This window comes from Dermochelys coriacea, chromosome 20 (genome assembly GCF_009764565.3).
Source record: "Dermochelys coriacea isolate rDerCor1 chromosome 20, rDerCor1.pri.v4, whole genome shotgun sequence".
In the NCBI taxonomy this organism is placed as follows: domain Eukaryota; kingdom Metazoa; phylum Chordata; order Testudines; family Dermochelyidae; genus Dermochelys; species Dermochelys coriacea.
In genome coordinates, this window is record NC_050087.2 from 528,402 (window position 1) to 553,864 (window position 25,463).

At 41.1% G+C, this 25,463-nt stretch overlaps 1 protein-coding gene across 1 annotated transcript in view; it reads left to right on the forward strand.

The window, feature by feature from the left end:
- Positions 1-25,463, forward strand: part of DIP2B (disco interacting protein 2 homolog B) — a 135,765-nt gene that overhangs the window by 50,604 nt on the left and 59,698 nt on the right. The window contains exons 2-3 of the mRNA XM_038378167.2: positions 10,697-10,768; positions 25,079-25,207. Coding sequence (XP_038234095.1) covers positions 10,697-10,768; positions 25,079-25,207 — 201 coding nt within the window. The remainder of the gene's footprint in view (positions 1-10,696; positions 10,769-25,078; positions 25,208-25,463) is intronic.

Sequence of the window (25,463 nt, forward strand, 5' to 3'; positions counted from 1 at the left end):
CAAGTACAACAGTTTGTGAAACACTGAACATTTAGTAGATTAAATTTTGTGGCATAATCTAATTTTGAACTGCATACTTTTAAAATGGAAACGTGATTAGAATAGTTTAAATTTGTTTATTACAAATCTCTAAATGTTCCATCTTATTTGTAGGGATTTCCATTATGTTTGCTATGCAGTGCTACAGATGCTTTCGTAAGTATGCACTGAGGATGCATGGCTGTGGCTCTGCTGAATTAAAATAGTTTGGTCATAATCTTCTTATGCTTTTAATACTGATAACACGGTCAATATAATGCTAATACTTAATGAGCAGGCCCTTGTAAGACTGCTGCTGCACTCATTGACATCCATGAGAGCTTTCCCATGGAATTCAATGGGAACAGGATGATGCTTTTTAAAAGAAAACTGCAAAGTAAAACTGATTTGTTTCTGCACTTCACTGTTTCTTTAGGATCTATATAGAGAGCCTCATTTTAAAAGAATGAAATATCAGGGTCTTTTACTGGAGGACTCTCATCAGAATTGGAGGACCTTGATGGTGACACAGCTCAAACCTGCAGGTCTCCCAGATGAGAAGTGTGGGAGTTCTAAGGCTGGATCAACAGTGGGCCTTTAACAGAGTTAAGGAATGATGTAAACTTGTTTTTAACACTGTTTGGCTGCTGTAGACCAGGACATGCTATGTTAGAGCACTGTCTGATGTTGTTAAACATGCCTGTAGTTATAATGCTGTCGTGGTTCTGGACATGATGCCCAGCAACATTGTGTTAGAAACAGAGTTTAAGTGTGGTCCCCGAATTTGGTTAAACGCTCATTGTTGATGGAAGTGGAGACTCTTTCCCTTTCTGTCCTCAGTTGGGGACTGTGGGAACTGCAGCTCAGGTCTGAGCTTTGAGCTGTGATGTTGGCATCCAGGACTTCCAAAGGTAGCTGACGTTCTCCAGTAAAAAGAAGGAAGTAGAGACCTGTGTGTTTTAATCGTAAAAAAAATACAAAATAAATAAATACACTAAAACACAGTAAAGAAGAATGAGGCTATTATTCTGAATCATAAAGAAATAGTAAAGGTCACAAGCACAAGACTTTTAATATGCAGTTTACCTGCTGGGGACCATACCTAGCCCTGGAGGCCTTGTTTAGGCTAGATAAAAGGTATGGTGTTAGAGCCTGTTAACCAACATGTTCTAACTAATGTGTAAAAAATCTAGTGCAAACAAAGTACGCTGCCTTTAACACATGCTAAGCTGGTTGAGTTGAAGCCTAAGCCTGAGGCTTTAACTCAACCAATTTAGCACGTGTTAAAGACAGTATTCCTTCTTTACATTCAGCTTCTCATGTGTGTTAGCTAAATGTATTCTGTAAATCCTAAACTAGGCAAGGCCTAGAACTATTGGTTGCCTGCCAGATATGTGTTTGGGCTTTAGCTTTGCCATTTGATTCAGCATCTTTCCTACCAAGGACAAGAAACTCGGTGTCCAATTGCAGCAAAACCAGACTTTATTTTGTATAGCCTCTTTGAAACAGACTGTGTCCCCAAAGTGTTTAGAACTAAATGACATCGTTTCAGGAGTGGTCGTAGAACATTACAGAGATACCTTGCAGGGCAAGAGTTAGATAGGAGTGAAAAGCAGGGCCAGGTGCAGGAAAACAGAAATACGGTATGTCAAGATAACTTACAAACAAGGGAGACCCCTGAGATATTGGTGCAATGGTGTTAATAGCGTAAGTGATTCCTTCCTTTTTTTTATGGTAAGCCATTATGATATTTACTGTTAGATGAGAACAATTAAATTATCCTCATGGGCTCACAGATTCCTCAGACTGACTACAGTAACAAAGCATCTACAGAAATATACTTCACTGGAATCTGTAAATAAGCACTTAATATTGACATTTCTAAAATGCAGGCAAGCCCATTGGAAGATTTAATATGTTACTGGATACATTTAAGTGTTTGGAGTCTTTGTCTAGGGATCTTCCGCCCTACGTGATTATTTTCCTTAATTTTGCCATTGTAGTGATTATGATATTGTTAGACAGTGAATGATTCAGTGTTCTGATTCCATGGGGGGGAAGGGGAACGAGGATGTTGAAAGAAGCATTGTGTGAGCATAGCTGGATTAGCTGGTGTTACCACCTTGCACTGTTTGAGGGCTGCTGTTTAGAATGGATCATCGAATCCCATTGCTAAAAAGTGGCCTTGAGTTACAGGGTTGTGTTAGTCAGGAAGTTGCAGGCTCCTCTGTTTGCAGGATTTTGGTGTTGGTGTAACATTCAGACTAATCACTTGTGACTCATTGGGCCAATCTCCACCCCGGTGTAAGTTCGTGCAGTTAAATTTTGATCCACAGAGTTGTGCACCTGCTCACATCCAATGCTGAATTTGGTCTATCTTTTTATCACAACCCTTCCCTGCTGTGCCCTAAATTTAGCCAGATCGTGCAGATGGATTTGTATAATGAAGGTTAATACCATTTTTCCTTGAAGGAATAGAAGAAAAATCCTATCAAAAGGAATTTTAAAAGCTGTTCTGCTTTAAAAGGATCCTTTAAAATCTATTTATAAATACTGTAAAAAGCAAAGTAAATGTGCGTCAGCTATTATATGATTATAACGAAGTGTATTCTAACAACTAAGAAATAAGGCTTAATGTTAAACCAGTTGTTTTATAGCTATTAAGTTTTTCTTTCAGTTTTCAGTTAATTTCAATTAGACTTTATTGGCATGACAAGCTATGCAAGATACATACCCACTTTTGCTAGACATCTGAGGGGTATCATTGATACCAATATAATTTTGATGAGAATATTTTTTTCTTGATCGTGTTCTTTTCCATATGATAAATATTGATTCCCCAAACCTAATCCAAATGCCCACTGTTCCAATATTATAATATGCTTAATTTTTATTCCGGCAATAATTTAAATGTATGTAGCTCGCTGTCATGCCAAATGCTGTGTTGTGATACTGTCAGCATCGGTGATGTCAACACGCACAGTGTTAGCAAGTCTCTTGCTGCAAAGTCAGCACAGCATTTATTTTTGAGGGTCCCACCATAATGGTGGTGGTTATTAAAAATCTTGGATATACAGAGAGTTGGATTTTTAAAAGCCCCAACTTTTAACACACACAGAATCCAGAGTCTTCTCTCATTAAATTGTAACTCCGACATTGGTCTAAATTATTTATTTCCTTTTAGTTTATTACAATTTATAATCAAGGATTTTCAACTCTAGAACCATAAACCCTTGAATAAACTTGAAATTTCCTTATATATTTACGGATAGGCTTTGCTCTAGGAAGGAAAGAAAACAGACTTTCTGAATTCAGATGCTTAACTTGTGTCAGTGGTAGTGTATTTATCCCGCAAGTTTAACATTTTACTAGGGAGTCCTAGGTTGTTTAAATTTATGCGTGCCTAGTGGCACAATTTTAACAGATTAGCACCTCTTGGGTTATGTGATGGGAATGACTGAACTCTCAGGAGACCAGCACGGAGCAAAGTTCTTTCTCACTTTGACTAGATTAGAGGCAACCCTTACATATACAAGTAGACCCTGCTCACCCAGGTAATCTCATAATGGGGCAGTGCTTAAAAGTATTTGCAGGATCATTTTTTTTTCTCCTGGAAAATGGAGATTTTTAACTTTTTAAGAAACAGCACTTATCTAGAGAGAGACCACCTGCAAGTCTTCTCGCATCAGTAAATCACCAGCTGGTGATATTACCTGTTTTAGGTAGGTGATGGAACAATTAAGCATTTGTTCATTTGGGATTTACTGGCTAGCTGTTGGGGTGGAAGAACATAGTACAGCTTCCATATATAACTGTTTTGTGTCCTACAAACCTTATGATGAGATGCTTTGAAAAGTTTCATTTAAAACAAGGAAGTTGGCAGAGGGGGAAAGAACGGGTGCATGAACAAAGGGAGAACAGTGGTATCAAGAGATTTGGAATGTTAGAAGTAGATAAGAGGGGGAAATGCAGAAAGAAGCTGCACAGGAAAAGGCTGTTTCTCCTGCACTGGTGACAGTGCAGAGGGAAAGCGGTGCCAGAGACCCAATTCTGTGGGACCCACAAATCAGCTATAAAAACAAGGAGGCCAATTTTGACTTGGCTGCTGAAATGTCTAGGGGTTCCTGAGGAGTTGAGGTCGGGGGAAGGATGCGGTTGAGTTTTTTTTGTGTATGTAAAGGTGGCCAGCAGCATTCTGCACATGGATGGAATGTGCAGAGCCGAAAGCCTTGGCATCAGGGATTGATGACAGTGCATGGGAATCTAGGGGGACTCTTTTCGCTCAAGGTCTAGTGTTGTGCTTAAAGAGCCTGGATCCATAACTCATTGGAGTGAATAAAAGTTTTTCTAGAGGCCTCAATGTTATTTGGATTAGGCCTAGAGAGGGGAGGAGAAATCGTGAGACGGATAAGAAAAGAACATTGTATATGTGAATCCAGGAACCGTTTGATTCTGGGGCTATGATTAGAGGCAAATGAAATACTACTTACTGTAATGGATTTGTTATGGATGGTTTGCTTTCTCCTGAGAAGGAAGGAAGGACTTTTCCCATCAGAGATAGCATGTCCCTTAGCGCATGGAGGAAGCAAGGCTGTTGCTGACATGGAATATAAATAAATAGTAAGTGTTGTAGTTGGGAGGAAGGCCAAACATATGCCTCAGCATTAAGGATTATTGTTGAATTTGTTTCCTAGGGATGAATGAGCATTTTTAAAGCTAAATTGTTTGTATTTATTTTTGTAAATACTTCCTCCTGAGTCTGTCTTGTTCTTGTGCAGATGGGAAAAGGGGTGGGGTTATTGAGGGCATCTAAATCATGTGAAAGAACTCCATGCTGTAAAAGGTTCAAAGCTTTGCAGTTATTACCAGTTCCCTTTGCATAAATCGCTGTCTTTCTGTGATGGAAGGGAACAGTTCTTGAGATTGCAATCTTATTGTCTTGCTCTCTTCCTGTTGCTGCAATTTATGACACATTCTGTGAGGAAATCCTTATTTATGTTCAAATCCAACTGTTTCCATTTCCTGCAGATCAGCAGAATGGGCAGGAGGGAGAAGGAGCACTTCTCTATTTAATTATTGTATCTTCAGTTTTGAATAGGTTCAGATCCAGTTTGGATGTTTTAGGACTGAAGACGAGATTTCAGACAGTTGTAGGTAAATTGCTCCCATGTGATTTATCAAAGGGACTCTCACCCTGAGAACTAGTAACATCAATGCAGGCACAGTTCTTGTGTGGCTACAATAATTAAATCATAGTTCTATATCCAAACTCATGTTGCTTTTAGGAGCAGTTCTTTATTGGATTTACAGACTTGCTCAGCTTTACAGAATTATTTGGGTGGGAAGCAAATGCTGTTAGAGGGCTTTCCCAGGCAGCAAAAGACCAGAAGTCCGAAGTGCAGATAATGTGATGTTTATTGGGGTTAGTTTCCAAGCAAGCATATTCAGAAGCCCTTCACACCAGTTGGGCTTATCTCTACCCTGCTTCCCCCTTCCCAGCTCTGATGCCGCGGAGCGTTTACCCTGCATCCCCCATCCCGGATCTGACGCCGCAGAGCCTTGCTTGTGTCCCCCTAACATATTGTAACATAATTCTCTAACCAATTATATCCCACTACCCTAATTAACTTACATCCAGCAAAATTAATTATACAGCACACAGGAACAATTAGAGAACCAGACAGATTAACAATAGAAAAGTGGGGACCATAAAGATGAAACAATACAGAAATGAGGGTTTCACAGCCACTGATAAGGGATTTCTTGCCAGACCGGATGCTATCAAACTAAGTTTCTTTAACCATTTTAAGATCTGTTTCTTTATCTGGTGGTGATGGGCACTATCAGGACAAGATCGTCTTCCTAAACGCCCAATACTACCTTATTTCAGTGTGAAATAATGCCCATATACTGCTGGACTGATTTTGAGTCTTTGTTTTTATACCCTTGTAACTAGCTAAGTGATAAAAATACACCTAAGTTCTTAAAGTATAGGCCTTTACAGGCAGGCCTGAATATCTGTATTCTTAAAAAAAGGAGAACTTGTGGCACCTTAGAGACTAACAAATTTATTTGAGCGTAAGCTTTTGTGAGCTACAGCTCACTTCATTGGAGGCTTATGCTCAAATAAATTTGTTAGTCTCTAAGGTGCCACAAGTACTCCTTTTCTTTTTGTGTATACAGACTAACATGGCTGCTACTCTGAAACCTGTATTCTAAAAGATGCTTGTGGGTCTATCGCCCCCTATATACCATGACACTGAATCCTGTCTTATTCTGGAAGTTACTTGAAAGGGATCTTGATCACCTGTGGTAAATTGGTTCTGCACCTCTTTTTTAAGGCATTGCCCCAGTATTGTGTCCAGATTCCTGTTTGGGTTCATGACATTCTGCCCCTCTATATTCTCCTTGTAGCTTCAATTGCATACAGAATTGTTCTTCACTGCCTGTCCTAAACTCTTGTATAACGTTCCTGTGTGGTGTTAAACAGCTGCTGCATGCATGTATCGCTAAAGTGATTTATGAAATATCCATTGTGGTGTTCAGTGCCGGTCACCATAGAGTCTAGTTGCTGAAACGATGTGGTTTATTGAGTGCAGTGAGGTGAACAGCATAATAGAACTTTAATATCACTCCAATGCTTTTTCTGTCTTTTCCCTTGAAACTTTTTTAATTATGCATTTCTCAGATTCCTTAAACTTACTCATGTTTCAAATCTGCAAATTGTGACATGATTGTATTTGTAGTTATGATGATGTTTATGATGTGTGCAGTGGAACACAGGAGTTTTCTGTTTCAGTCTGGTAAAACATGTGGCTCCCATTGTCATCTTCACTGTTTTAAGGCAATGAATTAATTGCTGTAGCTCATGTTCAGCAAACAAAAGGATTTTCATAAAGTACCAAAAAATAAACTGCAAACAAAAGAGCTAATTTTAGTGGGGTTTTTTAAATAAAATCAAAATTTATTTAATTCCAGATAATAAATCTGGAGCAATTTTTAAAGTAATTTCTTAAATATTTAATTTCCCCAGTATCTCTTTACTGATCCTTGGTTTGCCTACATGGTGTCTGTTAGGGACATAAGCTGAAATGAGGCCAAAATGCTATTGGAATCTTTCTGTGGTATTTCAGAAAGCTGCAAGATCAATCGAATGTCTTTTGTTGCTTTGCCCTCCCTTCCCCAGAGAGCATCATTCCAGAGCTTGACATTAACCTTTATGCATGTACTGATATGGCAGCATTGAGTGTCGGTTGGATTTAAAATAAAAATAAGTCTGGCTAGCAGCTCGCTTCAGAAAGGCAAACACTGTTGCCACAGCACAGAGGTGAGTAAAATGCAGCCCAGAGTTCTGGAAAATGGCCCCCAGCTATTCTCTGTCTTGCATACAGAGGCGCACAGTCTGCTGAGATTCTTGGTTGCAGCAGGCAGTGCTCCATCAGAGAGGTTCCACTTGGACAGTGGCTGCACTAGAGAGCTTACAGCGGCACAGCTGTGCCGTTATAAGGTCTCTAGTGTAGATATGGCCTTAGTCTCAGCTTCAAAAGACAAGGGAATGAGATTTTCCTTGGGGAATTTCTTTCCCTCTGGAGTACTATCCCCATTGCCTAGATCTGCTTCTGGGGTCCTGGTCTGAAAGTCTCACTAGGCACCAAGGATTTTTGATCTCATAAGGATACAAGGAGAGGAAATCAAGATTTTCATTTCATCCCATTTGCCAGGGCACTTGGTTATTTAAAGCTCCCTGCTTGGAGACCCCGTAGTAGTACCAAGTTACAGCACCACAGGACAAGAATGGAGCGTCTCAGCCTTATTTCTGCTTCCTAAATTTGATCAAGTTGGAACTTTTTTCCACTGTTTTAAACCTGCCTTGCAAGAACCTACACAGCTCTTCATTAGAGTTATTCTGTGACGGGCAAGTAAAATAAAATCTTTCTCATGCTAGAGGTCAAGTTCATTTTGTACCTAGGATAGATAGATTTTTGACAGTTTCTGCAGTGCTGGTTTAGATTTTTTATTTTGTATGTTAGTCTGTTCTCAGCACTATCCAATCACCAAATAACCATATAGGTCCTCCAGATTGGTTGGTAATTAAACTTGCAGTTGGTTAATGCTGATGCCTATCTTGAGTTACTTTCATGTTTTTCAGTAGACGTTCCCACCGTCTTATTTTTTAGGCTGGTTTATTAACTGGAACTCTTACGTGTTTCAGTGAACATGGTGAGAATTCCACTGACTCACCATTAGTGAGAGTGAGCGATAATGCAAGCATCTTTTCGTGCCCAGATTTTAACAAGAAATTTGATCATTACAAATTGCCAAGCCTTAAATCAGGAGTGTTGGTATCAGAAAGTGTGCTGGTTGCTCTGTGCTGCCCCCTCACCATAGTAATTCCTGCAATCTGCAGTGGTGTTTTGTTACATGCAGTGTAAAACCTCTAACACAAAGGATACCCGTTAAATCTGGAATAGAAAAAACACCCTATTGCCAAATAGTGAATTACAAGCAAAAGCAAATGGGTTAGGTTTGGAGGGAAAAGATCTCTGCCCCTCTCTGTGCAGGAGTCCTGGTCTTCCAGTTAAGATAGGAATGTCAGCCTCTTCAGTCTCTCTTCCACCCAACAGATCCGGTAGGGGAGTCCCACAGTCACACACAGGCTGGCCTCGAAAAATGTATAGATAAGAATCTCCTGGAAAACCTACAGTTGATTTCTTGTACTTGTAAAGTGGATGTTAACACAGTGCTTTGGACAGACCAGAATCCTGTAGCTGCATTTAAGCTCATTAGTCTCTGCTTCTGTTTTTGAAAGTGTAGTTTTGTTATACTAACATACCTTTCCCATGAGCTGGGTTAATTTAACCAGCTCCATATTGCAATCGCACTTATAAACTTGTACTTTGGTTGGCCTCCGTTTCATGAACATTTTAGTTCTCTGTTGCTTGATTTGTTTGGACTTGTCGAGGCCTAGCTCAAATGCTATAAAAGAGAGAAGTTGAGATAAAATTTATTTTGTGTGTATGTACCAGGCAGCATAAAGCACTGTGTTCAGCACTTAGGCCTGAGTCCAGGTGCTTTTAAAAAAATGCACCTAGTATTGAGATTAACCCTCCAATGTAAATGAAGTGATCTTGTTCCATTTCATAGTGAACAGGTGCCCATGCCACAAAATCACCTTCCCAATTGATACTGAATGGCCTCTTTGGCTGCAATTTCAGCAGAGAAGACAGGGCCACAGAGACTGAACTTCTTTCATCACCTCTAAGGTGAGACCTTCCAAGTCAGAGCTGAAGGACATTGGTGGGAAAATGTTGGGGAACCTTGCAGTACTGCTGCCTGTGTTCTCCCTGTCCTATTGACAGTGTCTGATATGCTGTTTTTGCAACAACAAATCACTGTAAAAAGAAAATGCTATAAGTGATCAGTGGTTTCTCAATATGATATAATATTGGCCTTAGTTCTGGCTATACTCCATAGTACCAAAGAATTCTGTTTTTCTTCCTGCTGTGTGTTTGATCACTTCCAACCTTTTGGCTCCTGAAAGATAAGGTTACAAGTATGGGCCAAACTACAAAGAGGCTTGTAATGCTACAGGGCTTTTTTGTTTTAATCCCTTCAAGGTTTCAGTCTCTTTTCTGCGGTTCAGATGTAATGCTAGAAATTAAAGTAAAAGACAGCAGCCAGATGGTACTTCTCATGGGTCAGACAGATTAGTATTTTTAGAAAAAGGTTTCTTATTTCTTTGCTCTCTGTATGGGGCCTTCTTTTTGTGAACCTTTAAGCATGCACTTAGTACAGCACTCCTGAGAGGCAAGTAGAGGTATTATACCCATTAAATAGATAGGTAAATAGAGACCCTGTGCCTGTGTGAACTGCATTAGATATCAGTAAGGCAGAAGACACAATATAGTGTTGGTATATAAGATCCTAATTACTGAGCTGTTGCCATTCACAATAAATGCTTGGTGATCTGCCCATCCTTGCTGGACAGTTCAGTCACCTGAGGTGGGTCTGTCTCTAAGTTTACTTTTGGATCAGGGTGAAGCATTTCCTTCTGGAGTGGGCTCATCATAGTCCCTCATCGGCTCTCTTTAAGGTCTGCTGCAAGCCTCTCTTTCGTTGGTTGGTTTATTATAACTAAGCTCTGCATTTGCTATTGCCTTTCCCCCAGTTCCCTTTAGCGGAGGGGAATTGTTCCCTTTTGTTGGTATCTGGTTGGTTGTGTTTGTCCTTGGGCCTTGTCCTGTGGTGCCTGAGCTAGTTGGTTTTCATTGTAGGTTTTTACAGTGTCGATATCCTGCTAAGACAATTGTTCTGATTCAAATCACCGCATTAAAGGGGTATATATTAAACAGTTGCTTCCACGGAAGAGGTGAAAGCCCCATTGTTTAGCTGAATTAAAATTAAACCTGAGACCCTTGGAAAAATGCACAGTAGGGAACATTGGCTGAGGGTGTTGATCTAGCAGGGATCTAGTAGTCTGCTTCCATCTTTCACTTCTGTGAGTAAATCATAAGACTGCAATACCTTGACTAATACTTGGTTCTTATAAGTCATTCCTGCTGCCCATATGGTGACACCTCACAAGCCCATTATTGTGCGGCAAGGCCATGCAGCTAAAATCCTCTTGCAACAGAGCACATCAAGGACAAGGTAACGTGACTTTCCTGTTTGATTTTAGGGGACATCACACAGAAGGGGTATGAGAAGAAAAGGGCAAAGCTGCTGGCTCCATACATCCCACAGACACATGGTAAGTACTGTCTCTCAGTCCAGATTAAGAGCTTTGATTTACTGCATCAGCCTTATCATTAAAGGGGTCTTATAAAGTGAAGACGGGAGTTGAGGGCTTGGATCTCTAACCTATCAATTCCAAATTGCCCTTGCCTCAGTTTAGTTTTCTTTAATTGTTTTACAATTCCATTGTATGGGGCCAGATGGCAGCAGTAGAGTCATAGGCAATAGAGCCTTTCACCTCTAGGTTGCAGGTTCATATACAGGTCAGAAGTTCCTGAATGTTCCCACCAGGTGGGTGTTTAGCCTGTATAAAGTTTCATGCGCCTCAGAGCATTTCCCAGTTGGGGCATGTGATCTCATTGAAAAACAGAACATCAGCACAGGCAGCTCTTGCTCCCTTATCAACTGAAAAGTCAAGGGCTTGAACTGGCCATGAAGTCCAAGCTCCCCTCTGATCCTTAGTGTGTCCCTCTGGAGCAATGTGGAGGAAGCTTGCAGTGATGCCGCTTGTGCCGTACGTGTTCTGCAGATATGTACGGCACTTCTGTCTCCATGGCTGTTAATTCAACATGTTCAGCAGCGTAAGCTTCGCAGCAAATCCACTTTTCTGGGTAGGAGCTGGGCACCTTCCTGTTTTCCCCTCTGCTTGTATCAGGGGTGCGTGCGTGCGAGGGGTGGTGTGCGTGGGGGGGCACTCTTGCATAAGAGAGCTAGAGCTACTTAGCCTGGGCTATTTCATCTCTCTTCCTAAATTTGAGAGCTAAGAAACCTACTGTGGAAATGCTGGAATGGCATCTTGTCTACCTCAGAATCAAAATGGACACTGGCTCGCTTGGAGGTTGACCCTTATGGGAAACTGATCTTCAGAGCTCACTGGCTTGGCCTTGAATTATGAAATGTGCGATTCCTTTTTAAAACGTACAGGGCCAAATTTAACATACAAGCCTCAAACCTGCAGCTGGACCCTTTACATCCACGTGGAGGCCCACTATTGTCCATGAGGTTCTGTATCAGTGCTAGGTTCTGCCTGCGTAGGTGGGATCAGGGCCATAATTAGCACATTAGTATCTGAGCACCCCACAACTGTGCTGATGAGCACCATAGAAACACTTACCCTTATGATTTTGCTGCTTCACCAGACTAGGCTGTGGGTTTCTAGCTTCATCTGCTTTTATGATCTGAGATGGTTATGTTCAAGTGAAGTAAAACATTATTTGGAGAAAAAAGGAAGTTTCCAAATGCAGAAGCTTTCACGAGGCCTTTGTCAAAAGGTGGACTATAAAGAATGGTCTAAAATTGTTTAAGTTAATTTGCCAGTTCATAAGTCCTGCCCTACAAATGCTCTCTGAAGCCGTTCCTCATCTTTGCTAAAGAGGTATTGGTATCTTCATAATTGGCCGTGTTACCTTATTTACCAGACTTGCTGAATTCACTTGTCATTTTGTTGACATTCATTTTCTTTTATTCAAAGATCCTTAGTGGGGCTGGCTATGAATGTAGGATAATTAGAGATGGATAATTGTAAACTCCTCTCTAGGGCAAGGCCTAAAGCAACTCCAATAATTAATAGCAGGATACTTGTGCAAAAATAATTGCACTATTGATACACTGGAAAGTCTTTAACTATTAAAAAAAATCAATTAAAGTTTCTTGGTTTTTGCTGTTGATCAGAAGTGAATCAGTATGACAGAGAGCTCCATGACTTAACTGTTACTGTAATTGACTGATACTGAACTAATGCCAAAAAGGGTAGAGGTTAAAGGGCTTTGATTTAATGTCAACTTGTCAGCACTGTTTTGAGCAGATTGTGAATGTGCATGTGTTCATTTATTTATTTATTTATTTATTTATTTATTTTGAAATGTCATTGATTCTTTTCACTTCCGGTGGTATTCATCTGGAGCTCAAAACAAAAGAACTCTGTCATTGTCATGTGTAACATCTCTTTTGTATAGAATCTGCTATCTCTCGCTTAGATTCTCACCTTTTCTTAGTTCATACAATAGCTCAAATATGCTCTCATCTGAAGGTCTGCTTCCCAGGATTAGTCACTGGAGTGACTTACTGCTACAGTAAATATTTTAAATACAAAGGCTATGGAAATGGACACTGTGCTGTTACCAACCTAATACTTTGACGCAAGCAATATAAGCAAAAATTCTATTTTGGCCTTAAGAAAAGGAGTACCCGTGGCACCTTAGAGACTAACAAATTTATTAGAGCATAAGCTTTCGTGAGCTACAGCTCACTTCATCGGATGCATTTGGTGGAAAAAGCAGAGGAGAGATTTTTACACACACACACACACACACACACACACACACACACACACACACACACACACACACACACACACACACACACACACACACACACACACACACACAGAGAGAGAGAGAGAACATGAAACAATGGGTTTATCATACACACTGTAAGGAGAGTGATAAGCCATCACCCGTATTTTGGCCTTGCATTTTGAAACTGTCATAGGCAGCTGAGGGGTGCCTGACTAGACAGCTGTTTGATAGAAATTTCTCTTAGATTTGATGAGGTGACAGTCAACTCTTATCATTATTGTATTAATGAAGAAATATAGAATGACATGTCTGGGTTTAACCCAGACTAATCCTTATAAGCAGGGATCCATTAAGCAAGCTCTGTTGACTCAAGGCATATTCTGGTGAAGTCTTTGGCCCTGAGGAAGTTGGGGTATGTGGGCTCCTTTCACACCTTCAAGCCACTTCTCTTCACAGATTTGCTCTTGGCTTGGAGTTCAATATGTGGCAACCAGGACCAATAGCAGTAATTCCATAAGCAGCTCCGTATGCATTGATGTGGCCCTTTGCCCCTTGTGCCTGTCACTTTACATGCATGTTTATTTTGGAAAATGTTTAATTGGGGGGAAAATGTCTGGAGAGACTGTGCATGGTCCTGCTGCACTAATTGACGTGCTTCTCAAGGTAGGGGAGCGAGCCAGAGTATTGGGTGAACCTATGGCCAGATACCATGTCATTAATTAAGGTGGAATTCACTACTGCCATTCTGACAGTCTTGTGGCTCTTTTTGGGCCCAGTCCAGCAGTCCCTACTCTGGCAAATCAGTGAGATTTGCACATGCATAAGCAATGCAGGATCAGTCCCTTAGTTTAAAAGGGTCTAATGTTTTCCCCCTCTTATGGCATGAAGAGAATTGATTTTTCGTCTTCAGAAGAAAATTATAACAACCCTCAGCACTTAATTAGTTCATTACATTCTTAAAGCACTTTTCAAATGTTAACTAATGCTCAGGCACATCACTCTGTAAGATTTCAGAGTAGCACAGAGGTGGGGGAAATGAGGCACAGAGAAATACAATGATGTGCTGCAGCAAGTCAGTGGCAAAGTCAAAATCAGAATTTGGGATACGCTTTCTCCTATCCTTGTGCCCAGTCCACTATGCCACACGGCCTCTGGGAGTTGCCGTCCTGTTTGAGGTAGGACAACAATGTTAGTCCTTTGAGAAATTCATTTTCCTAGTGTAACATCCGTTTTTGCAAAAATTAACATACTGGAGCTATGATCCTGGGCTTACTCGCTGTTCTACATTTGCTGACAGCTGCTAAGTAGGCTATGCAGAATCTTATTGCAACAGACATCACAGTTCATACATATTAAAGGCTTGTCCACATGGGGCTATTTGGGAAAGTTAAGGCAGATCAACTAAAGTTATGAAGTCACCTTTAGTAGGATTGGCCTTAGCTTTCCTGACTCTGCCTGTGTAGACATGACCTCAGAAATGTTATCTGTGAATGCTGCATGGACCAAGAGGGAAGGGGGACAGCTCAATTCATATTTATACCACAGTTTGTGACTTAAAAAGGAACAGCTAGCCTGAGCCACAAACAGCCCTGTGAAATGAAAAGGGGCCTAACTGCTTTGTGGGTGTAGGGCTGACACTTGGACCTCCCATTGCTGAGGCAGAGCTGAGCTTTTGGCAGTGGCTGAATGCTTCTGTAGGACATTTAAAAAGTACGTTGCAGCTATGATAAACATTCACCATAGGGGATAAGAGAACAACTGTGTCTTTCAGTTCCACTTCCATCTGTGGAGACAAGTATCACCCAGAAGGCTCCAAGCCACCAAGTGAGCCTTGTTTGGCTTGATTTGGACCTTCATCTTTATAGGAGCTTGCTAATTGCTTGGATTGCTTGTCTTATTGGCATTAACCACCTCCTGCTTGGTAGATTCTGGAAAGAGAAAGGTTGTCAGGGATGTCATTTGCGAAGTGTGTACTCTTGCAGGAAGGGTAAAAGAGGCAGTTCAGATAGGGGACATTGACAATTCTCTTAGAGAACAGGAAGCACATGTTCACTTGAGGGTAGAATGAACACAGCTGAATTTAGGTTGGCATGGTGGTAAGAAATTGGGGCCTAGTGGGGTGTGTCCTGATGCCCATTATTCTAGATGGGGTCAAGTGAGATGCATTGTCAGAAGTGCACAGGACACAAGAAAAACTGGTGTGATATCCTAGTAATCTGTATGTCGGAAAGTCACTTCTGCTGGGAGGATAACTGGAAGCCTCTGGATCCACGTGATGACCCAGTGGTATTGGATTTATTTCCATTAGTGGGTGACATGGATTTCTAAATACACATTATAAGCAAGGCAAATCCATTACATGGCTTAATGGGGTTTTCCTCTAGTATTATCCCTGTCAATTGCAATATTTTGCAGAGTTCTTTAATAACAATGCTTATTGTTAGCATTGGGAGACCTGTAGATGACACACGTAGAACCTCCCTTGAGTTTGATTCTCATTGCTTCCTCACTTAATTTAATGAGCTGTTGTCCTCAGATCGCTGCAAACCTGGCAAAACATATACAGCTCTTCGGCTCAGGGAGTGCAAATGCAAGAAAACCTTGTTTCCAAAATTACCAACTCTTGCAGCCAGACACAGTTAGCTGACACTGTTTTCTTGCTATTTGAGATGATGCATTATGTAATAAGTTCCTAAGGTTAGGACAAAAGAATCCTCTCCTTATGTATAAAGGAAATGATATTCACCAAGCCCTGATTTACTGTCAGAACCTTTGTCTGCATCACGTAGAGTTCTTACCCCCTCCTCACGTTAATAAGAAACTACATTATTGGGAATTGTCATGAAGACTTCCATTAAACATGCATTAAAGTCTTGCAGATCTTTCATTGGCAGTTTTTTTGGGGAACAAGGAATTCTGCAAACAAAACAGATGTCTGAATCTACCAGAATTTTTGCTGCCTTCATGTTTCAAAATAATCCTTGTGCTGTAACGCTGCTGATCTTTATTTTTGACTTCTCTCCCTTCCCCTTGCACATGCTTTCCTTTAGGATTCTGACTTGATCCCAGATTTCTACATCATCTCTTAGTGAGAGAGAACACAGAGTGCATATTGGTTTGCATGCAGTTAATATTCCTTCTGATAGTCCTTGAAGCACATAAAAATCTGAAAGTTAATGAACTAGTCCAAAATATTCCTTGTGAAAATTGCTGGAGGATTGGGCATGCAGGAATAACGTTTAATGAACATAGATCCTGTTGTTTTATGGCCATGGATTATAGTGTTTGTATATTTTTGTTTGTGTTTGCCAGATTAGGAGCAAGGCAGAGTTTATCAAAGCTCTAAAATGCAAAACAGAAAGAAAAAGGAATTGCTCTAAAATTTGGAAGGTATTTTAAAATGCAAACTACTTTGTTTCAGGGGGAAAATAATCTTTGACTGTTCTGCACAAAGACTTTACTTTCTCACTCTCTGAAGAATACAAGAACATAGTCAAATTTCCCTGGGTTTAGCTGACACAAACCACCTGTAGGTAAACAGCAAACAAATGAGGAAAGCCCTTATTATGGGCCCAGTGCTGAAAGAAGTTACATGAGTTGGGTGTGTAGCATCTCAGAGCCTGAGGCCTCTGGGAAGAACAATGTAATGATGAGTACAGAACACTGGTTTGGAGGGGTCGGAAAGCATATGAAATGGAGTCTTGAGTGAGCTAAAATACCCATCCCTTCCTCCCTCTTTACCAAAGATAGACTTGGCTTTCCATTGCCTACCATTACAAGAATCACCACTAGATAGGCACAGAAAAGACCAGTTAGGAATCAATCTCCTCTCACTGGCAGGGTGGGACATAGTATCCTCTAGGATATTAATAATATCCTGTATTATTAATAATTAGCATGGGAGATGTGGTCTGTGCACAAGATGTAAGGAGACAGTTCCTCCCCCAAGGAGCTTATACTCCAGATACACAGACAATATGAGATGCAATGGGACACAAAGACAGTACTCGCCTAGTATCCTTTTATGCCTATAGTGGTGACAACTTTTGCTGGGCTCTGCTTTTTGTTAGCTTTATGGAAGAAGTAAATTTCCCAGAGGATTATGAATGGAGGGTGGGATAGGTAGGGTGTTTGACATATAGGGTAGAATGGAAGAAGGAATGGGTATAGAAGGAGATTTAAACTGATACTACACAGCATTATCAACGTGGTATGAGCCTCCGGGATTTCTCTCCATTGACGGTGTCCCCACCAACAACCATACATCATTTATAAGCGTATATGAGGAAGGGTCACTCACGCAGGATAAATGCATGTATTCATCGGTATTAAATTAATGACAAACAAAAAGTTTAATCCATAAAAATAAAGTGCTTTAGCTTCTTTCTGTTAATTGCCTGAAACAGCATCTTAAAGTCACTGTCCCGTCAGCGTAGACCAGCCTTGCAGTGACTCCCATACTGATGGCCCTAAGCAAAAAATGTAAATATCCTGAAACATGCAACTAAAATGGTGTTTCAGACCTAATCCCCTCTCCTCTGTTCATGCTGATCAGTCTTCTTTAATTCTGTGCAGTGATTCCTCAGCAGATTTGATAGCAAAAGTTTGACAGATTGCAAAAATAAACCTGAGCTCAGTTATTTGTGTGGGTCTGTGTTACAACAGTGTGTGTGTGTGTGTGTGTGTGTGTGGAACAACACTTTTCTTTCTCTCTTTTTTTTTTTTTTTAAAGGGTAACGTGACTTAATCTACAGAAATTGGCACGGGTAGGAGCTGAAACTACTTTTAGCTGATTCTTTAGATTGACTAAATTTCAAGTGATCAGTGTCCTAATTCTCTTAACCATTATAGGACCAATCCAGATCACAAATGCTCATAATTCCGTTAGTGTGTATTATCATTTGGTCCAACAAGTTTCTGTACTTTTCACCCTAAAATTTTCCTTGGTCTTAGACCAGGGTCTATGGCCCAGGGGCCGCATCCGGCTGTTCAGATGTTTTAATCCGGCCCTCGAGCTCCCGCTGGGGAGCAGGGTACAGGGCTTGCCCTGCTCTGGCGCTACAGCTGGGGAGCAGGATCGGGGCTTGCCCCACTCTGCACATGCTATGGCACCGCATGGCTTCCAGAAGCAGCGGCATGTCTCCCTCCAGCTCTTACACGTAGGGGCAGCCAGGGGGCTCCACGTACTGCTGCTGCCCCAAGCACCACCCCTGCAGCTCCCATTGGCCTAGAACTGCGGCCAATGGGAATTGCAGGGGTGACACCTGTGGACGGGGTGGCGCATAGAACCACCTGGCTGCCCCTCTGTGTAGGAGCTGGAGGGGGACATGCCACTGCTTGAGAGAAGCGCTGCCCAGAGCCTGCACCCCGACCCTCTCCTGTACCCCAACCCCCTGCCCCAGCCCTGATCCCCCTCCTGCCCTCCGAACCCCTCACGTCCCAGCCGGAGCACCTGCCTGCACCCCTGACCCCCTCCCACCGTTTGAACCCCCCCGGTCACAGCCCGGAGCACCCTCCCACACCCCCAACCCCTCATCCCCAGTGCCACCCCATAGCCCGCACCCCCAGCCAGATCCCCCTCCCTGTACCTCAACCCGCTACCCCAGCCTAGAGCCCCCTCCCATACTGTGACCACCTCACTTTTTGCCCTACCCCAGAGCCCACGCCCCCAGCTGGAGCCCTCACCCCCTCCTGCACCCCAACCCCCATTTTGTTAGCATTCATGGCCTGCCATACAATTTCCATACCCAGATTTTGCGCTCAGGCCAAAAAGTTTTCCCACCCCTGTCTTAGACTATTCAAGTTCTTGCTTTACTAAGCATTATTTCCCCTGCCCCCATTCCCCGTGTATGTGTGTTATAGACTCACCTCTGTCTATGGTTTGTTCTGTTACAAGTCCCACATTGGCTTTTTTTTTTTTTTAAAGTTTTATATAAGATTCGGCTTTTCTACTTGTCACTTATTTCCTGTCTGAGTTCACAGGGCTCTCCCTCTCCATCCTGTGTCATGTGCCACCCATCATTCAGCAGGTCTGTGCTATAGGTTTTTTTAACTAATCTTTTCCTTCAAATCTGCCACCATTGCACTGTTCCAAGTGGGAGCTTCTGTACTAGACCAGTGATTTAAGCACTGCTTTGTCTAACCACATAAATTAGACACATGCACCAGGTTACAACATTGGTTTAAGGAGTTTCACCTGTTTATAAGATCTGACTGCAGCTGCCATAAATGGGGAATTATTTGCTCCCCGTTAAGTTGGAGTGAGTTACAAAGGAAAAGCCAAAATTCTAATCCAGGACATGTGATTTTTTTTTTTTTTTTAAACCCGGGCATGGCATCAGAATCTCACCCAGATGTAGATCAGCTAGCTTTCCCCATTAGGTCAAATAATTTTGTCCCTATGCATAAGTTGAGATTATTCTGATTGATGGCTCCTGCAGAAAGGCCAAAATGTTATGTCCAGTGAGTTCTTAGTCTTCCAGATATGGAGGGGAAGGAGCAATAATCACAGACTGAACCTGATGCAACATGTCTGCTACTGAAAAAGGGCTCTCACCCTGCTCAGGAAATGGTGCCCAAACTGACCTGCAGACCCCTCATACAGGCATTTGCTTTTCACGCTGTTTTTATAGGTTTATAGCTGGACAATACTGCATCATTTTAACGAATAGCCAGTCAAACATTAACACTTGTTCAATTCCTTACACAGACTAGCAGGCTAACCTGCTTTTCTCCTCCTCAGTTTGTTCTTTTGTCAAATGAATCCTATCCTGTCTTTGGCTTTATTGCTAATGTAAGTATCCCTCATGGCTGCTGCTGTGTCGTTATTCATCGTATATGAATTTTTTATTGTCTTTTATGTAAAATCACTTTAAAGTGTCCCTTCCCCTTACTGAGAGGGAGGGATTGGGAGAGCAGCATGTTCAGCTAGAATCAAATGGCAATTAAAACATCAACTGCATCCTATAAAACCCATATAAAATACAACCATCATGGTGCTTGTGTGTATCCAGGTCCTGCCAGCAGAAACTGCAGCTTGTAGCGGGATTATTCTGAAGGGAATGCTAAATAAAGTCATCTAACATCTGCCAAGCTTAGCTCACTTCTGCTGCTTTGTCAGAGAGCTATGTAACTGTATGTGATGCACTATAAATATGTGCTTCTTCCCAGATCTCTGAATCCTGCTTATGTGCTTTATATTAATTTGTACTCGTACACCTTATTATATAACAATATTTAAACAAAGAGCTAGTTCTTGAGGTTTCATGTGAGTTAGGGATACATTTGATCCATATGTAAATGAACGATCATGACTACACTATGATGTCCTGTGGAATAAACAAAGCTTTTGCATCTTGGAAGCAAGAAATTAAGTGTATTCAATAGTTCATTTTAAAGAACAGTGTTTAACTGTGCTGCTGACATCTAATGGTTACTTACGGTTCTAAATAAAAAAGAAAAGGAGTACTTGTGGCACCTTAGAGACGAACAAATTTATTTGAGCATAAGCTTTCGTGAGCTACAGCTCTGTAGCTCACGAAAGCTTATGCTCAAATTTTAGTCTCTAAGGTGCCACAAGTACTCCTTTTCTTTTTTGCGAATACAGACTAACACGGCTGCTACTCTGAAACCAGTCCTAAATAAATTGTCAAGTGAACAGGAAGCTTTAAGCTGCTTTGTTAGTTATTGAAGTTGTCTCTCCATTGGCTCTGAATAAAACCTCCCTGTTCATGACGAAGACACAAACATGGATAAGTTTTAAGCAAAAATGCAGTTCTTCAGTGTGTCATTTAATGTAATTTGTATCTTGGACAAGAGGAGCTTGTTCAGATGGGTACACAAGGAAGATTTAAATTGCTTATTAATTTCTTTAAGACCAGATGATGTGCTTGGCACTGTACAAAGCATAAAAAGACAGTCTGTGCCTGAGGAGCTTACAATTGAAGACTCTGGGTCTGTATTTATAATGGTCCACATCACAGATCCTTCTATGACTGCAGAGTCCCAATGGGGCTTCCCAGGGGTGTAAAAATCTAACACATAGATCCAGTTTCAGGACTGGGCACTGTGAAAAGGCTGGTAATGCACAGGTACATGTGCTGCTTTGGTGCTAATAAGGTTTACAGCATAATCTAATGACTTGTTCTAATCGATTGATTAAATTTTCTACAGTAATTATTCTCCCACTGATATTCCAGGTTTTTCAATATTTTCAGTGTTTAAATGTTTTTAAATCCATAACCTTTGCAGCTGGTGCTTTGTGAAAGATACCAAAGTAACAGCGCAGAAGGGTTTAAAAATCCTCCAAAGCAATTCAGCACAAGCAGCAATAGTGCAAGCTTCCTTGCCAGTGTATCTCCAAATTGAGATGGAGAGTCCACTTTTAGGACTATGAGGGGTGAGTTCAGTCTTGATGGTACCCTTAGTGAAACAAGTTGTATAGGTTTCAGAGTAGCAGCCGTGTTAGTCTGTATTCGCAAAAAGAAAAGGAGTACTTGTGGCACCTTAGAGACTAACAAATTTATTTGAGCATAAGCATTCGTGAGCTACAGCTCACTTCATTGGATGCATTTGGTGGACTTGCCATGTACAATGTACAATGCCATGTACATTGGTCAAACTGGACAATCTCTACGTAAAAGAATAAATGGACACAAATCAGACGTCAAGAATTATAACATTCAAAAACCAGTTGGAGAACACTTCAATCTCTCTGGTCACTCGATCACAGACCTAAGAGTGGCTATACTTCAACAAAAAAGCTTCAAAAACAGACTCCAACGAGAGACTGCTGAATTGGAATTAATTTGCAAACTGGATACAATTAACTTAGGCTTGAATAGAGACTGGGAATGGATGAGTCATTACACAAAGTAAAACTATTTCCCCATGTTTCAGAGTAGCAGCCGTGTTAGTCTGTATTCGCAAAAAGAAAAGGAGTACTTGTGGCACAAGTACTCCTTTTCTATTTCCCCATGTTATTTCTCCCCCCCACCCCATCCCCCACTGTTCCTCAGATGTTCTTGTTAACTGCTGGAAATAGCCTACCTTGCTTGTCAGCATGAAACGTTTTCCTCCTTTCTCCCCCCCCTGCTGCTGGTGATGGCTCATTTTAAGTGATAACTCTCATTACAGTGTGTACGATAAAACCCATTGTTTCATGTTCTCTGTGTGTGTATATAAATCTCCCCTCTGTATTTTCCACCAAATGCATCTGATGAAGTGAGCTGTAGCTCACGGAAGCTTATGCTCAAATAAATTTGTTCGTCTCTAAGGTGCCACAAGTACTCCTTTTCTTTAAGCTGTATAGGGACAATTATTACTAGCTGGGAGTGTCTGGTGTGTACCACCTGGGAACTGAGAACTAGGCAAACCACTAGGCTTATTATATACCACTGAAAACTCATCAGATGATAAAAACTTTTGAAGGCTATCAGCCTGGGCTGGAAAGTAACAGACTTGGGTCACTGTCCCTGTTAAGTAACATTCAGCTATGTTTTCAAAATGGTGAAATTCTTGTTTGGTGACAATGCTGATGTACACACACACACACACAGTCCACTGTTGCAGCTATTTTGTTACTTGTTTTGAATTGTAAATTATCTAAACATTTTTAATCAAGAATCTCCCAGTTTACAAACACAGATGTTAATTAAAGTAGCCTTGTTATCCCTGAGATACAGCTGAATGCTCTGACCCCCTTTTGCAAATAGGTAGACTTGAAGCACGTTAAGTACAGAAATTGCACAAATCCACATTTAAATCCAGCTCTCTTGGCTCCCAGTCCTGTACCTTTACCCCAAATCCATACCTCCTCCGTTTCCAGTCTGCTTATTGTATATTGATGCTCTTAACCACTTGCTGGGTGTAAAGCTAAGTGAAAATAAGACTTGCCCCTTCAGTTAACTCTTTCATTTGAGATGCTCAGGATGCCTCATGCACTTTTTTAAGTCTCCTGCCACTCCTCTTATTTGGGAATATGAGTGTCCACACAAGGAGTTATACCAGTATGACTAGAGCGATATAGTTCTGCCGGTAAACTTTTCTGTATAGACAAGCTCTAGATTCATACCACATCTTTAACCATGGTATTGAAGTGCCTGTGAAGGGATACACAAATATACTGTCACTGACGTGCTGGTCTGCAAAATGGCAGGTAATAAGTGTCTTGGCTGCCTCATCAATTTCATCACTGCCACTAACTAGTTTGTGAAATTGGACCAGTCACTTACCCTCTGTCTCGTTTTTCCCCAGCTGTACATTGAAAACTTGTCTACCTCATGGTGGGTGGGTGGGGTGTGTGTGTGGGGGGAGGGAGTTGAAGCTTTGTTTGTAAATTGCTTCAAAATCCTAAGATGAAAGGCATTACTGAAGTATGATCTGTTATGGTACTCATTTGGTAACTGTTTTATTTCTGGTTAACATAAATTCCTCGATGGAGGCTCTACCTGAGTCCTTATTTTAACTTATATAAAACTTATATTATTCGTTTAGTAACAAAAATTGAAGTTGTGGATGAGTGACCCCCAACATTTTGCTGCTCCTTAACTTTGATTCTTCCCAAAACTTTCACATCCAAATTCTGCAGACACTGACTGAACAACCATGTTACAAATCAAAGTTATCTTTTGGGATTTCAGCTAATTTTGGAATCATGTTATTTACTTACTAAAGCAGTTTGATCTATTCTTGTAAAGCCTCTTCAGTTCATGCAACATTGATCTGATACCTTCTCTGACTATTAATTAGTAGTTAAAATGACAGAAGAAAACTGTAATTACAGCACTGCATTCATGGACTGTTCATTCTTGAGTAATTATGTTGGCACATTCATGAGCAATATTTGCTTGACATGCAAATTATATACCCTGATTGTAGTTCTGGGCAAGAGGGGTCAAATAAGGAACTTCTATTGAAATGTACTGTCTTGCACTTACATATGATTCTTTATTATCCCCGTTGTACACATGGGGGAACCAAGGCACACAGAAGTGAGGCGACGTGCCTGTGATCTCACAGTGGGTCAATGGCAGGAAAAGGACTAAAACCCAGGATTCCTGATTCTCTGGGTGAAATTCTAGCCTCGTTAAAAATCAATGGCAAAGCTCTCATTGACTTCAGTGGAACCAGAATTTCTCCCCAAGTTTCATTCTGTAAACACCGAACTATATTTTCAAGTCCTTCATGTTAATTCAAACAGTTTGGCTCTTTTTTAGCTCTACAACACAAGCTGTCTTTGTGAAAGAATCAATTTCCTTCCTGTTTACTGTATGTGACCTATCAATAAAAATAGCTTACTTCAATCGCTTGTTCTTCACTCAGACTGCGTTCAGCTATTTTTAAAGAGGCAAGGAAGTGTTGTGCTTAAAGCTCTTTTGTGACACATTTGCTTGTAGTGGAAAGTTTTTCTCTCTTGTAAAATTGCAGGACTTATGCTGGAGAATTTCATGAATTATAGATAACATGCTATAATTAGGACTTTTTAGCTAGTTTCATCACTAATAACTGACAACTTTTCCTTTAAGTGTTATGAAAATTATGATGATAAAATGGTTGCAGTAGATCAGACTATCTTGTATATAATTCTTTTCCAAAATTCATTCTTTAGATATCTGTCTTGGTGGAGAACTGTGGGGTTTTTTTGTTTTTTGTTTCCCCTAAGAAGCAGGTTTCAATCTCGAGAGAGATGTATAATTTTTTAAAAAGCACCATGATATAGTGCTGCTGGAACCAGGCTAAACTGCTCTGTTACAGATCACCCTACACCAGTGTAACTCATGGCTAGAGGTTTGCACCAGCTATACTAGAGGTTTGCACCAGTGGCTAAATCCCAGTTTAGACAAGACCTTAAACATGATTATTGAACAGCTCAGCAGGCAGTCTTTAATTTCACCAGCACACTGTGCTAAACCTCTTTGTTCCCTGTGGATAATTTAGCTGGTAGCCAGGGATTTTTAATGTTGTCCAAAAGCAGGTTGCTTTGGTTTTGTTTTTTTAATCTCTGAAAGAGTTGTGGATTTGTTTTCCAGGGGTTGACCCAGCATTACAAAAGGAACCCAGAAATCAGACACCTGCTCCAGCAGCAACTTCAGCACCATCCTCATCCAAGTATCACCGAGCTCGATCTGGAGGAGCCAGAGATGAACGCTATCGGTCTGGTAAGGATATAACAAAGACCTTTGTCAGTGGGAGAATACAGGTCACGTGTTCCGAGTGGTTCAGCCAGTTAGTAGTCTAATTGCTGAAAGTCCTGTCTTGCTTATAGTTTGTCTAGAAACCAGGAGTGCTCAGGGGCCTACGGTTCCTAATGAAAATAAAGGAACAAAGGATGCTGATCAGGGAGAGTAAATGACTCCTTTACCTCTTAGGTTCCTGGGATGAGTTTAGCTGGTCGTGGAAGAGAACTTCACTTGG